The following is a 15,214-nucleotide window of genomic DNA, read 5'->3' as shown; positions in this document are numbered from 1 at the left end:
CAGTTTTAGTGTCCCAGCTGTGCCAGTGAGCCTGTATACACATGCATGACAGTGGTCCCCTGGGCACAGACATGGAAAAGGCCCCTACCTCTCACCCCTACACTTCTACAAGCAAGACTCACAGACTGAGCAAGCATTTTGTAGTCAGTTTGTGTCTACTTGCATCTATTTTTAGTAGTTTTGTGCCCATTTTTGCTTGTTTTGCATTTCTTTTTTGTTTTTGTTGTTGTTTTGCATATTTTTTGTAGTCTTTACTGTCTTTCCAGTTGGTTTCTTTCTCTTTCCACTCTTTTATTCTTTTTTTAGTGGTTTAGTATTGCTTTGTAGCTGTCACATCTGCTTTTTCTCATTTTGTGGCTATAACAGAAAGGATAACAGTTCCTTCATGATTGTCTGGTCTAGGGACCCCTGGGCCTTTGGTCCCCTGGGCCTGTGCCCTGTAGGCTTTATGTGTTTATATTAGCTCTTTCTGTTGTGGACTGTAGTTATTTTGTCTTCCAGTCAACCCCAAATGACACATTTGATCTGCCAACGTTATTTTCAGTGGAGACGGAAACTGCGATAGCAATTCTGGTTAGCTTTATGTTCACTGAAGATAACCGTGTCTACTAAGCTCTCATTGGCTTGGTTGTTTTTTTTTTTTAACTAAACTAGGCTTCTCCTCCTTGTTATTCTTTCTTGTTAGGATGAACAGTGATATGAACAAGACTTTCTGTATGTTAATTCCAAGTAGATCTGTGTATGTTACATTTTTATTTATGTGTATTTTTGTCCTCGAGGAAAAAAAAAGTTGTATACATATTTTGTGCATCTGGGTTGTTTAAGGCGAGCATCACCTGCCTCACCTATCATGAAGCACTGTATAGTACAGATTTTTGAAATGTGTTTTGCAACACAGAGTATCCTGCGATGGATTGGTGACCTGTCCAGGGTGTACCCCGCCTTCGCCCGATTGCCGGCCGGGATTGGCTCCAAGCGGTAGAAAATGAATGAATGAATGAATGAATGAATGAACACGGTGTATCACATTGCTTCCTGCAGGACTGGTGTATGGATAAAATTTGAATTATTTTTAGCCATTCCTTCTTAGTAAGCTGTACCAGCCTTTCACTAAACATTCTGGAAGTTAATTTAGATCCATGTCACTGCTTTTCTACCAAAGGAAAGTGCTCAGTCTGCATCCTTTAATTACCACTTTATAGCCAAGGTAGCTACAGTATCAGCTGTGCCTTTTTTTTTTTTTTTTTACATCCCTTGCCCATAATCAGATTTAACATTTTCTTCCTTTTCTCAGTTGTAGTTCCACAAGTGTTTTCGGACCATGGCCAGAGCAATTCAGTTCAAGACATACCAACTCCAGAATGCTCGCTTTTATTATTTAGCAGTTAATAATATTCCACAATATGACCCATCCCAACGGATTGCCTGTTCCTTTTATCCAAGCCTAGGCTAGTGCTTTTCTTAATACTGTAAAATTAAGATATCGACCAGTGGAATAAGGTGATCGAGCAGTTGGGGACACCATCTCAAGAGTTCCTGATGAAGCTCAACCAGTCAGTGCGAACCTATGTGGAGAACCGGCCACGGTACGCCGGCTACAGCTTCGAAAAGCTCTTCCCTGACGTCCTGTTTCCTGCAGACTCTGAACACAACAAACTGAAAGGTAAAGATGCTGTTGTCTTCGCTGATGACTGTGATGTGAAAATGTTGTAAAGGCTGATTGAAGCACAAGAAAATTGATGTGAGGTTTCAAATTTAGTGCCTAGGAAGAATTACTACCATTTTGGTGCATAGGTCCTCCACAGCAGGTGCAGTGATTGTCCAGCTTGAAGAGGAACCATTTGTAAAATTTGTTGCTGCCTGAAGGTGCCAGAAATATTGAGGCAACCAGTGAGCCATTTTATGCCATAACATGCTTCAATTTTACAACTTGGATTTTGAACAAAAGACTACATTAAGACGTTCTGTCCTCATTAATTTACACAGGGATATGGGACAGTTTTGTATTCTCCTGAAGTACTCTGGTTAAACTGCATGTATTATGTGTTCAGAGCCCTGAAAGCTCTGATAGCCCACACTAGAGAAACTTTCAGACAAAAAACACACGATAATCAATGTGGGTGTCCTGGATAAACCAAATAACAAACTTAATGCTTTTGGTCTGATTCAGAAACTGAATGTTTGAGTTGCCTTCTGAATGGTCACATCAAATTAATGGAGCCAGACCTACCAAACTGGAACAAATTGCAGAATGAAAATCTGTTTAGTTGGAAGCTAAACAACCATTGGTACCTTGTTTTCCAGCGAGCCAAGCTCGAGACCTCCTCTCAAAGATGCTGGTAATTGACGCATCAAAACGTATCTCAGTGGACGAGGCTCTCCAGCATCCTTATATCAACGTGTGGTATGACCCGACTGAAGTGGAGGCGGTAAGTACACACTAATCAATAGTTAATTAAAAGTTGTTGAGTTTTTTTTTTTCAATAACATTAAATATTCATGACTAAATAAGAAACACCACACTTTGCCAAAAAAAAATCCTCATTTACTATTTATGAACGGTTTGAGTTGATCTGTATCGTCATGAGTGTGTGGGTGTGGTTTGATCTAGAGTGGCAACAATTAGTCAAATAATTAGTTGATCAACAGAAAATTGTCAAGTGTTTTGATGATGATTAACTGTTTTGAGTCATTCTTTTAAGAAAGTCTGCCTAAATTTTCTGGTTCCACCTTCTGAAATGTTTTCTGGTTTCCTTTAGTCTATGACAGGGCTTTGGGATTTTGTGATGGCTATTTTTCACCTTATTCTGACATTTTATAAGCAAATGATTAATTGAGAAAATAATGAACAAATGAGATTAGATTGACACTGATTGTTAGAGCTATACATTTAAATGTAGCAGTCTGGAACAGTTTATGCACATCAAAGCACAAAGTGTGACCTTTAAGTGGGTTTAATGTGAGGAAGATTTAATGCAGTAGTTTTTTTGTCTTGTGCTACCCGAGTCTGTAGTCTTTTACTTTGAGCTGACGTCATCTCTATAGTTTGGGACATTGTGTTGGAATAAAAACATGCAGATTTAAACTTGTCTTTGTAAGTTAAAGGTTACAAGTTGTCAGTATCAGTATTCATGTGTGAGACACGGAGCTAAAATTTAGTGAGTGAATGAAAAGAGAAGCATAAACAGTAGGGTGGCCTATAAGTTGTGTGAGTGTAATCCACATTAAAAGTCAGTATGGCTTGGGTAAGATCTTGTGCCAATCAAAAAGTCAAATGTTGTTGGATACACAAATACAATGTATATTCTCAGGTGGCATGTGAGCTGCATTTTGTCTTAAAGTATATTACTATGATGTTTAGAATGACCATCATTGACTGAACTGTAGAAGATATGAGTGTGTGTGTCTTTTTCCAGCCACCACCCGTGATCACAGACAAGCAGCTGGATGAGAGAGAGCACACAGTGGAGGAGTGGAAAGGTAGCAGATCCTGTTTCTCCTCTCCTCTTTGATAAGCTGTCATAAATACTTAACTTTTTGCAGTGCGTTTTTTCATTGTAATATAAAGTATTGATCTGTGCTATTTTCATATTAATTTGTTAGTGTGCTGTGAAGAAAAATAATATCTCTTCAAGATAGGTAAAAGATATAAAGGATTTAATTTGGTTTGTGTTCTTCAACTGGAAGAAAACTGGAAACTGAAGAAACGATTGGACAAACAAAGGAGAGCTCAGAATTGTTACAGGTGACCTGCATGTTCAGGGAGCCAAGACTTGATTTTAGATGTTTGATGGAATTTTCCAGGCAAATATAAGGATCTGCATTTTTTTTAAAGATGTACATCCTGTAAGATACAACATTTATCATTTCATAAACAAAATAAAAATGAGACTAGATTATTACAGAGAATAATCAGCGTAACAGAAATGTGGGGTTACTTTAAATTATTGTTACTCAAGTGTAACATGCAATGGAAAATAGAAAACAATAGCCGTGTTTGACAGACCTAAGGATAGGGATTGGGTGGAGTGGAAGTGGCATTATATGTCTCCTCCTACTCTGTGTTGACACAAATGACAGCAGCAGATTCACACCTGGAGCGTATTGCACAAAAGCAGGATTAAGAAATCCAAGATAATAAACCAGATTGAGGAGGTGCAGCTAGGTCAAGCCTGGTCTAAGTAATTCAGATGAATGCACATTTACGACTTTCTTCAACAGACTACGAGGTCGATCACAGATCTCTAATCACCTTAGTCACTGCAATAAAAGTCGTCAAACCTCTAAAAGTAATATCGGCAGCAGTCTTCATAAACACAGTCAGTAAAAATGAATATCACATTTTACAGTTAATCTGTGAAATATTGTGATATTGGTTTCTGATCAGAGCTAAAAGAACATATAAGGCACCAGGATCAATCAAACCTGGCTGTTAGTCTGGTCTGGAGCAGGCCAGCTGCAAAGAACAAATCTCCATAGCAACTCGATTCATCTTAACTTAACCTGATTTCGTGCAACTGAGTCAGGGCTAAATTCAGCAGGGATAACTGGAAAATCTGGTGTAATACACTGGCCATACTTCAGGCAGGACGAAAACTTACCTGCATATCATAAGAGGATAGAAAATGGGGATGAACAATTCTCTTAAATTGAATTAACACCAAATTGAATCTTTAGCTCACACATATTTGGTAAACACAGCTTTACTCCAGAAAAGCCTATATTGGTGCTTTTTAAAAGATTAAACTAAATGTGAATTTATCACTTGTGTGACCACACACCAGAATTTCTGTTATATCTGCCCTCTCTTTGCAGCCTAATTTTGTAAAAGTGTTAATAAAACCAGATTTTACATGTTTACAACTGTATGGACTCATCTTTCATTGCCTTCCTCTGCTTCACCTTTTAACTGCATGTGATAATATTGTATTATTTGTTTCAGAGTTGATATACAAAGAGGTATTGGACTGGGAAGAGAGGACAAAGAATGGCGTCATCAGGGGACAGCCAGCATCCATAGGTTAGTGGAGTTTATTATGCCTTTCTTAGAGTGTATACATGTGAGACTGCATGGTCAACTGAGCTTGTTCCTCTTGGAGATGAGAGGTTGACCAAGATTGCCATGTACAATGTCTATAAACTGTGTCAGACCCTGCATTGTTAAAAATCCAACAGTGCACTGTTGTAGTTCTGGATTGCATATGGTTATTTAATAGTTTTTCTGTTGAGACAAAGGTGTTTTCAACTCTTGTGCTCATTTACCTACTCGTATTTACCTTCTGATCGAGTTACACTGTATGTGGGCAGGAGAGTGGCTGAATTAGCACAAGGATTTTTCTAGTCAGTCACTTATTTCATGTCCACCTTAAGCCTCTTTTCTGCCACCTGGTATCAGCTCATCTTGACTTGCCTTATTTGTGTTTCCATCAGTCAAATATTGGGGATAGTACCTGGTACTGTTTTTTGGTATCACCTCTGTCGAGGTTCCAGGTGAACAGAAGCAATGCTGAACAGCGACGTGTAAACACTGCAGACTAGCGGTTGGTCAGAGAAATCGCGTCCTTGACGTGCGAGGTATCCTGGAACAAAGAAAGCACATTTCTAGCCCTACGATTAGCAGTAGCAGTAAGAGCACTTTATGATTGTTCTGGTCTTAGGAAATCACTCCTATCTCCACCAAAATGTAGGAAAAAGCTCCAGAGGTGTCCTGACTGGTGAGGAGGTGCCGTTCAGTCAGACACAGGCACACAGAATCCACAGGAGTAGAGGTGTTTTTACTTGGACTTAATGACATTGAGCTCATTAAAAGATACAGTTTGGCCTAAAACGGAATACTTTTTGTGACGGATGTGCAAGATGTAATTGCTCGAAGAAAAAGAAGAACACGTTGTCTTCAGTCACTGCAGCTTTACACTTCTTATTCATAAAGCAGGTGCAGCAGCACTGGCGATTTGAGTCTGTCAAAATGACAGTTTTGGCTGTAATAAATGAGACCTTGATCACTCTTACAGCTCCACTGAAAATGCACTGATTCATTCATTTCCACATCATTGAGTTTTCATCAATGGAAAAACCAGCTGCAGTATGCAAATCGCTGATTCCCCTGTACATGGTACATGTTGGAGTCATTGATGGCACAGGCATTAAAATCATTGCCCAGTGCACAGATGAGGCTGGTTCTGTCAGTTGAAAATGTTTTCACAGCATTAACACTCAAGTGGTTGTGAACTACGTGATCCTTCATTTAGTGAATTCAGTAGCCAAATGGATTCACACAGGACTCATTGAAAGTGGACTAACACTTCAATTTGAAAACATTTTAGCCCCGTTTCAATTGCTGACCACAGGCCTTTTCCTGTTTTCTCATAGCACAGGTGAAACAATGAGCAGCAGCCCCCAGCAGCACCACCAGCATCACCCCTCTACATCCTCCTCCACCAATGATGTCACCTCCATGTCCACTGACCCGACACTAACCGACACCGACAACAGCCTGGAGACGGCCAGCACAGTCGCTGTCGCTGCCACCGCTGCTGCTGCTATGGCCAGCGGCCCCCTGGGCTGCTGCAGATGACTATCAACTACACTTCCTGGTCCTGATGCTAGGCAGGCTAGTGTCCCCTTTGGGCACCTTAAAGACCACCAGCCCGACACTGGCTCCTGGACTTGTCCCCTACATCTGCCTCCTTCCACCTCTTCTCTGTGCTTGTCTTCAGTAGTGTAGCAGTTAGCCAGCTAGCTGTTTGAGAAATATTTCTGAAAGGACAGATCTTTTTCTTTGACAGTTATAGGTTTTTTTAAATTAGGATTTCTTTTCATTTGAGTTCCAGCTGTAATTTATTGTGGCATTTCTTAATTTTCAGAAACCTAAGATGATGAAAAGAGAATTTGTATGATTTCACTATGCTATGGTTTATATTAACCAACAATGAGAATTTAAGGAAATATCGCTAAAATGTTTTAATGTGATCTATTTTTCTGTTGAAAGTCATGTTTTAATCTGCAAACTACTGCTTTTACAACTTTCCATATAAATTTAGATTGAGTTTGTACAGATCTTCGATGCCAGTTTGCAGTTAGTCAATGAAACATAATTCAAGAAATGTTCTCAGTACACCCCTAACCTGCTTTATCCCACTTAGTTTGAGTTGCATACGACATATTTGGTAATTTAGATTTCTTTGTTAAAAAAAAGTCACTACTAGTTCCTACATTGAAATTTTTCAATTTAATGAAAGCTTTATACTTTACTCATCCTTCACTTCCTTTTCAGTCAAAATTTCATGGTGCCCTTTACATTTAAACTATGAGATTGATAGGCATAGCTGGCTCTCACAAAAAAAACTTGGAACTTTTTGAGAAGCATCTGTATTTTCAAGTGCTTTAAAGTACCTGCAACAGACTGCGTGACATTATGGAACTGGAATGATGATATTTGCTTGAGAAGACTGGGTGCACTGAGCTCTTCTGTGTTGACCACCGGCTTGCTTTGACAGTGAGGCGTCGTTAACAGTTCAGGACGTCAGAATGGTTTTTTTGTCGTACTTGGTCAGGTTTTTCCAGACTTAGTTGTGTGAGGCTGTAAAATTGGTGATGGTTTAAGTAGAATGTGCTTCAGTCAGGTAGGGAATTGTGATCTTGAGAATGCATGTGAACGTGTTGATATTTGGTGTCTTGGAGGGATTAGCATCTGCAGCCCGATGGAACAGTTTGAAAAGATGTCGGCTTCCTACTACTACGATGTGTTACTAGTAATGTACAGTACTTTTGTGAATTTGGAAACGGAAAGTGATCTGTTTGAATGTTGGCCAATCTTTGCGTATCACACGTGAATAAAATAACCTAAAACTTGGCATGTTAAACAGAAGCACAAGCAAGTGGAGTCTAACAAAACACATTATGCAATAATAGTGCTGGTTTGAGAGATTTTAATTTTGAATAGAAAGGAAAGTGCCTGTTTGTCATTCATTCCTAAGTATGTCGGAGGAAGTGTATTCATATGTGTAGGTTTTTATGGTATCTGTAAAGCAGCAGTGGTGTCTATACCAGTGATGTCTGATGGGGTTGTAGTTCTCACAAATGTATTGTATATTTTTCTACTTGTTTTGATTTTGGCCCTTGAGCGGGAGAGTGTGGTGTCTTGCAGGGTATGAAGGTGATGATGTATGCGAGATGCTTAAGCATGTGTTTGAGGCATTTCAGAAGAACAGGCAGGTTTATCAAGGTCTTTCATCAAAGTAAAAAGGAATGTTTCTTTGCTGTGAAAGCAGCAAAAATATCAGTTTTTGGCTTTTCTTTGAGTACTGATTTAAGAGAAGAAAGAACAAAGGTTTACTTTCTAAAGTTCAGCTGGATGAAGTTAAGCAAGTAAATTCTTGTCAATATTTTGCAAATGGTTTTTGGAGAAGGTTTCCTTTTAAAAGTCAGATTCGTGCTTTAGTTACAAAGACATTTCTGAGAGGCAGAGACGAACCAATTTTTTTGGCAGATTTTTCACGTGTAAAGTTATGAATGTGTGCGTTTCTCCTAAGTTCTTAGTAATAACTAGCTAGTTTGAGATGAGGGAGATACTAAATGAGGTTGCACCATTAAAACTTAAAGAAGGTTTCTTAGTAAAATCCTTAACTGTGGATAAATTGGTTACCAAAAATGATCTGTATCAGTGTCAAAGTAAAATCAATCAACTGTGTAAACTAAAAGACACTGTAGCAAAATAGGTTTTAATGAATTTATTGCCCAAACATTTGAATTAGATTTCCAGTTCTTTATGAAATTATTACTTAATTTAAATATGCATATATGAAGTAATATGCATGTTTTACTGTTAATTATCCATATTGAATGAATGGGAAATATGCCATAATGCTAACTTAACCACTTCTGTTTGGTCATTCAGTCTAACTTTATTAGCATAGTGTTGAGTAATTTGAGGTATATTGTGTCATTTTTGTGGAATTTATTTTAAAATGTAAACAACTTCCCAGTTTACATATTAAACAGCAGTTTTAAGTGTCTGGTCAGCGTTGACCACATTGCATTTTAAGTCTAAAGAAGTAATACATCAGTCAACAAATGTTAGCTTTGTCACTTAGCTACACATTAGTTTTGTCCGCTATCTACACAGCTATTATAGTTAGTATATTAGCAAGCTGATGTTAGCTTTGGCGGTTAAACAGCTACACAGCAGCTAACATAAAATATTAGGAAGCTAAATTTGTCATTTTGGCAGTTATTTGCTCTAAATATCTCATCTCATTTTCTATACCGCTCAGTCCCGAACAGGGTCACGGGGGGAGCTGGAGCCAAACCCAGCCGGCATCGGGCGAAAGGCGGTGCCCTAAATATTTAGTAACTAATCTCTACATAAGAACTAGTTTGTGTGGTGCAACCTCTTTTAATTTTGTTATAGCATGTCTAAGTTTGAACTTAAGAACAGGTGGTGTAACTGCCTCTGCTATCTTTTCCGCCACTAGAACTTTAAGGGAATGTTTTGGTAATTTTTCAAGCATCAAGAATATGCTAGCAAGTAAAGCGTTAGCAGCTGCAGAGACTGATTAGCACAGTACACAACTAAATTCAACCTGCATTCAGTTAGTGTAGAATCCAGCAACAAAAAGTAAATCACCAGTTAGTACATGTGCAGTAGTATTTTTAATAAACAATGAGTAAAAAGCTCAGACTTAAACTATGTCACATTTGTAAAATGGAAGCAATAGCAGGGAGAAAAAAAGTCATATTCATTTGTCATATTAGCCCATTTGTCATGGTAACTAAAGAAGAAAAATCAAGAGTATACACTTTATTTAATGTGCTCTTAAATTTTGTAGTCCAAAATTTGGAGCTTTCATTGGAATTCTTTTTTCTTCTTCTTAGGTTGTTTTTTTTTTGTTGTTGTTGTTTTATTAGCCTACTCCATCTGTTCAAACAATGTCATTCTGATTGACGTCGGCTTTGATAAACTACCTCAGGCTGAATTTCTGCCATTTCTTGCATATACTTAGTCGCCTGCAGAATTAGCTATCGAAGATGTGTGAATAACAGATTCCATTATTTATTTATTTGAAAGTGTACTATTTGTTGGTTTCAACACTTCTAGTTTTGTACATTATGTACACTTCACCTAGAAGTAAGAGAATTATGTGTATTTTTTTTGTTTTGTTTTGTTTTTAAACTAAATGTGCAATACCTTCAGCAAACTGTGCTAGTACTATGTGATGGGCGTAGCCTTTGTTAGCTTTCTCCTGAAGGTAAAGAAAATGTTTGGTACTGTCAGTTTTTTTTTTTTAAATGACTAAGATCAGTTTTTATTTTGGTCTTGTTTATAGTCATAATGTTACATAATCAATCTTACTCACCAAACAGATCTGTCAGCCAGGGTTTGATGCAGAAATGGGAAATTCTCTAAGTCACAACCTGGCCAACAGATTTTGATTTTGGAGGGGGAAGGACAATAATGTTAATAAACCCAAAAAAGATCAGTAAATACCTATAAGAGATCATTATGTGTATGGTGCTGGTTTGTAATGTTTGCTAGTGAATCCAGCCATGCAAGTAGTTTTAACGATTCCTGGATCTGTGCATCCCAAAACCCACAGCCAACAAAGTGCATTACTAGGATACATGCACTGGGATCTGTAAAAAACAAAACAGCTTTGATTTGTCTTTATTTTTTCCTAACAAGTTTGCTGCTTTGCATACAGCAAAATCCAATATTACATCTTTACTTCCCTAATGTAATGCAAATCCTGGTATGTATGGGTAGGATTTAAAGCAGCTAAATAAACGACTGTTCATTTACCAATAGGGGAAAATTGGTGAAATTTCTTTTTCCCTGGTGGGATAAAGAAGGCGGAGATTAAACCACTTCCTAATATACAGAAGGAATTAAAGGATAAGGCTGGTCATTTTCTATATTAAAAGAATTTTCAACACTCCCCATATAGATACTAAAACCGACAATGAATTGCCTCTACTCACAGTTAATGTTTGTCAGTCTTAGTCCTTCATTGCTTATTTGTCTATGCCATAGACCTCCATTGTTGTTCAAAAAGGATTAAAGACCCATTAGTGAAACACACCACTGCACTGGGTGGCACATTTTTTCACTGGCAAAACCCCAGATCTGAGCGTGACGAGCTAGCAGAATGTAAACAAAGCAGAGAGCTCAAGTACTGTATATTTATACATATATGTCGTCGACTATACTTTTAACTAAAATAAAAGGAAAATACAGACTACACCTTTATTTGAAATTTATTAAGCCTGCTTTTATTTGTTATTCACTTGTCAGTCAGACACAGGGTTGTGATTGGGAGTAGAGATGAGGAGGTGGGGAAGAGAGCAGACAGAGAGAAGAAAAATGAGCATGGAACTAGAGCCTGAAGGTCAAAGAATGTGAGAAGAGACACTATCACACCAGTATGCACATTTCCTTGTGTTCCCTAGTCGAACGTTTGGCACTTTTTGTGACATTGTATAACCATTAACAGCTATGCAGCAGAGTTAACAAAGCTAACTAATATCTGTATGTTGCTAATTGGTTGTAATAGTACTATTGGCAATCAATAGGTTGTCAGAAGTGTTTATCAAGTGGAAATATATGAACCAGTGACCTGGACTTTCAAACGACATGGGGTTCAAGGTCAAACGGGCCCTGCGGTGACTGGGAGCTCTGTGGGTCATCTGACGAAGGTTCCATAAGATTCCAGCATCCACTGCTGTTTCTGTTCTTCTGTTCTCCATTCCACACCTCTTGCACCACCTGAACTGAACTGTAAGTGGGTTTTTTTTGTGGTCTTGTCTTGTCTTTTGCTCTGAATGAACAAAATTGTTTTACAAACAGGCCAGCAACCATTTTATTAGTGTGAAGTGTGTGTGTGGGCCCACATTTTTTGTTAGAAATATAGGGAGTTTAAATCCCACAATTAATGGTTAATGGTCTAAGCATAGTTTGGGTTAGCAGTTTGTGCTAAATGATAATCACTTTTATTGGCCAAGTATGCTGCACATAAGGAGTTTGTCTCCAGTACAGAACCGAGGCAGCCATATGAGGCGCCAACTCAGGCATCGATGGCGGCGCTGTCCATTGGGAGCAACTTGGGGTTCAGTATCTTGCCCAAGGACACTTAAACATGTGGACTAGAAAGAACGGGAACTGAACTACTGACTTTCTGGTCAGTGGACAAATGCTGTACCTCCTGAGCCTCATCCCTAAAGGGGATTTGTGTTGGTTAATCATTTTGAGAATTTGGATTAATTTTAAAGTGTTGCCAAATAAGTTTGTGTAAAGCATTTTGTTTGGATTTGTTAATGATTTTATTTATATTATTAATTGGGGTGTTTTATTGTTTGCTTAGCTTTCCACTATTTTGTGACCTAAGACACAAATTTAGTTTGTTTATTGTATCTGTTATTTTCTAAACATAATCTCATTTAAGAGATGTAGGAGAGCAATGTGCTGCTGCTGTGGAAGAGCCAGTTAGTACAGGAGGGGCAATATGAACAGCACAGAGGTAGCCTATAGTATTACTATATTTAATTAAAAATGTTATTCTATTCTATTCTACCTTGTGTCTGGTCAGAAACACATATTGTGTATTTTGTAGAACCTTCAGTTCCATCGGAGGATGGCGTAGAAAGAGCTTATGAGAAGAAAAAACTGAAATACACAGAATTAGCCATGGAGGCAGAGAGGTCTGGCTGGAGAGTTAAAGTCTGCTCAGTGGAGACTGGTTGTAGGGGGTTTGTTGGCAACTCCCTTTTTTTTCCTCTGTTAGGTGATTTAGGTATAAATGGGTGGAGTCTGAGACAGAAAAACACCAACTTGGCTGAAAGTGCAGCAAGGTCCAGGTAGTGGCTCTTTAGAAGAAGGATGTGCGACTGGAGTGAAATACAAGTGCTTTGTAAACTGCAACTAGTGATGGCTGATCGAGGCTTTGTTGAAGCTTCGACACAGTATTCACAAAAACGGTTCATTACTCGAGGCTTCAATGACACAGTGCTCGAGTAGGACATCTAGTGGTCAATAAAATGAAGTGCAGTCAAGACGTGTCATTTATTGGTTCATGGATTGTTTGGGATTTGATTCGCCATGCACAGTCCTGTTCAACTACACTATATGGTTGTATGGTTTCAGGATGACACAATAAAATATAAAATAACCATGAACTCATGTTGAAGATCACGTTTCTTATTTGGCACGTCTGATTACAGTAGGCTATATCTATATACTTAGCACAGCACAAAATGTCAGGCTAAGAATCATATTCTATCCTAAAACAAGTCTAAATAGCCCATAGCTTAAAAGATGTTGAATAGTGGGTGTTCAGTAGGCTAGATGGCAAATGTGATCTCATTTCAAATGATGTTGATGTTCTTCCTACCATTAACTGTAGTTTAATTCATGTTGGCATACACTGTCCTGCTGCCTCAAATACTCACTAGAGCACAAAATGTTTGAGTCCATTGCTGAAAATAGCCTCTTCCAAATTCCAGATTTACTACAGTTTGAATTACTTTTATTTGAAACTACAATGCCCACTTGTTACAGGAAATTGTCTTCCTCTTTTGCCATATTTCTTTTTTCTTCCTGTTTGAGTGCACATAATTTTTCTTATTGCAATTTTATAATGCATTACGAGCCACTGTACCAGAGTCAAATTCCCTGTGTGTTCGACAAACTTAGCCAGTAAAGCTGATTCTGAAGTAGAAGGTAACCTCCTCTTATAGCTGTGGTTTGCTCAGGGAAGCACTGCATCTATTTAAAGCAACAATCAGAATGACTACAAAAGGAAGAACTTTGTTTTTTAGATCAGATACACCAAGAATACAGGCTCACACATGATTGTAGTGACTTTTTATTCCATACATTACAATAGTTGAAATTTATAATAAATAAGCACCACAGACAATCAGCAGATGTACACAAAAAATAAATAAGTAAATAAATGAATGAATGTTTCTGTTGGACTCAAAGAACCTGCTATAGACCTTTTTACACACACCATGATTTCATCATGGTGTTAGCTGGAGGCAAAGCAAAGGAAAATACGAATCGGGCTACATCACGTACCAAAAATGTCATCTTGCTGTACTGTTGGGTGCCAGAATGGAAGGAATAATGGCTCTAGGTTGAAGCTTTAGCTCTTCTATCAGTTATCCACAGCCCAGAGAGACTAGAGGATACCAAATATGTAAGAGGCGTAAACTTGTAAAGTGATACTGTCTCACCCTAAATGTGTGCATCCATGTCTTAAACTTGTCAGTGCAATACGATCACTGAGGCTGATGGCTTCTCTTAAGTTCATTCACTGTTGCTAGCCGTAAGAAGTCACTAGGATTCACTAGGATAAGGATACATACATACATGCACAAGGATACATTCTTAATTCAAAACTTCTGTTCAGTTCAAAATTCACTTGTGCAAAAAGTGGCACTATGGAGATCAGGTTATTCATCTTCAGCAGTTTGTTGTGATATTAAAAAAATCCTGTCACTGTGTATTAGTGGCAAAAACAGATGACAAATGAAAGGAAAACCCAACATAAGGTGTCACCAGAACAGCTTCAGTGCACCTTGGCATTGACTCTCCAAATCTCAGAACTGTACTGGAGGGATGATCTCCATTCCTCCAAAAGATATTCTCTCAGTTGGTGTTGTGATGACGATGGTGGTGGAGACACCATCTCCCATAGGTGTTCAACTGGGTTGAGGTCTGGTGACTGAAGGCAGTGTCATTAGATTCACATCATTTTCATACTTGTCTAAACAGTCAGTGACCCATGGTACCCTGTGGATGGGGGCACTCATTTATTCAGGTTTTTCCTTTAATTTGTCACCCTCTACATTTCTGGACAAGCTACACTACATTTTTTCCTATTTAAAAACACTTTGCTGAAGGCACAACCAGGAAATTCTATTGTTTCAGTGGGGGCAGTGTTCAGCTTCGTGTGCCAAAATCAACATGGCTTCCAGGCAGTCTATTATGATCTTCAGGGAGTGAGGTGGTCCAGCTTTGGTATTTACTGTAAATGGTCATCTACTGAGCCACATGTACAGCATACTATAGGCAGCATGCATGAAGTTTAAAATGCTTGACTAATTATTTTCATTGTCCCTATTACTGTATATTATCTGTACTCTTAAAAGGTATGCTGACATCTGTGAAGATCAGAACCAAAGACCGAGGCTTTGCCATCAAATGGATTTGGAAGCC

The 15,214-nt window shown here is 38.4% G+C and overlaps 1 protein-coding gene across 1 annotated transcript in view; it reads left to right on the top strand.

Moving 5' to 3' along the window:
- The window catches only part of mapk8b (mitogen-activated protein kinase 8b), a 33,107-nt gene extending 21,201 nt beyond the window's left edge, over window positions 1-11,906 (top strand). Inside the window, exons 9-13 of the mRNA XM_020615877.1 lie at window positions 1,481-1,663; window positions 2,305-2,429; window positions 3,417-3,480; window positions 4,943-5,020; window positions 6,375-11,906. Coding sequence (XP_020471533.1) covers window positions 1,481-1,663; window positions 2,305-2,429; window positions 3,417-3,480; window positions 4,943-5,020; window positions 6,375-6,574 — 650 coding nt within the window. The 3' untranslated portion in view covers window positions 6,575-11,906. The remainder of the gene's footprint in view (window positions 1-1,480; window positions 1,664-2,304; window positions 2,430-3,416; window positions 3,481-4,942; window positions 5,021-6,374) is intronic.
- Window positions 11,907-15,214: the final 3,308 nt, after the last annotated feature.

This window comes from Monopterus albus, unplaced genomic scaffold (assembly GCF_001952655.1).
Source record: "Monopterus albus unplaced genomic scaffold, M_albus_1.0 scaffold171.1, whole genome shotgun sequence".
In the NCBI taxonomy this organism is placed as follows: Eukaryota; Metazoa; Chordata; class Actinopteri; order Synbranchiformes; family Synbranchidae; genus Monopterus; species Monopterus albus.
This window is presented reverse-complemented; position numbering and strand designations above follow the sequence as displayed.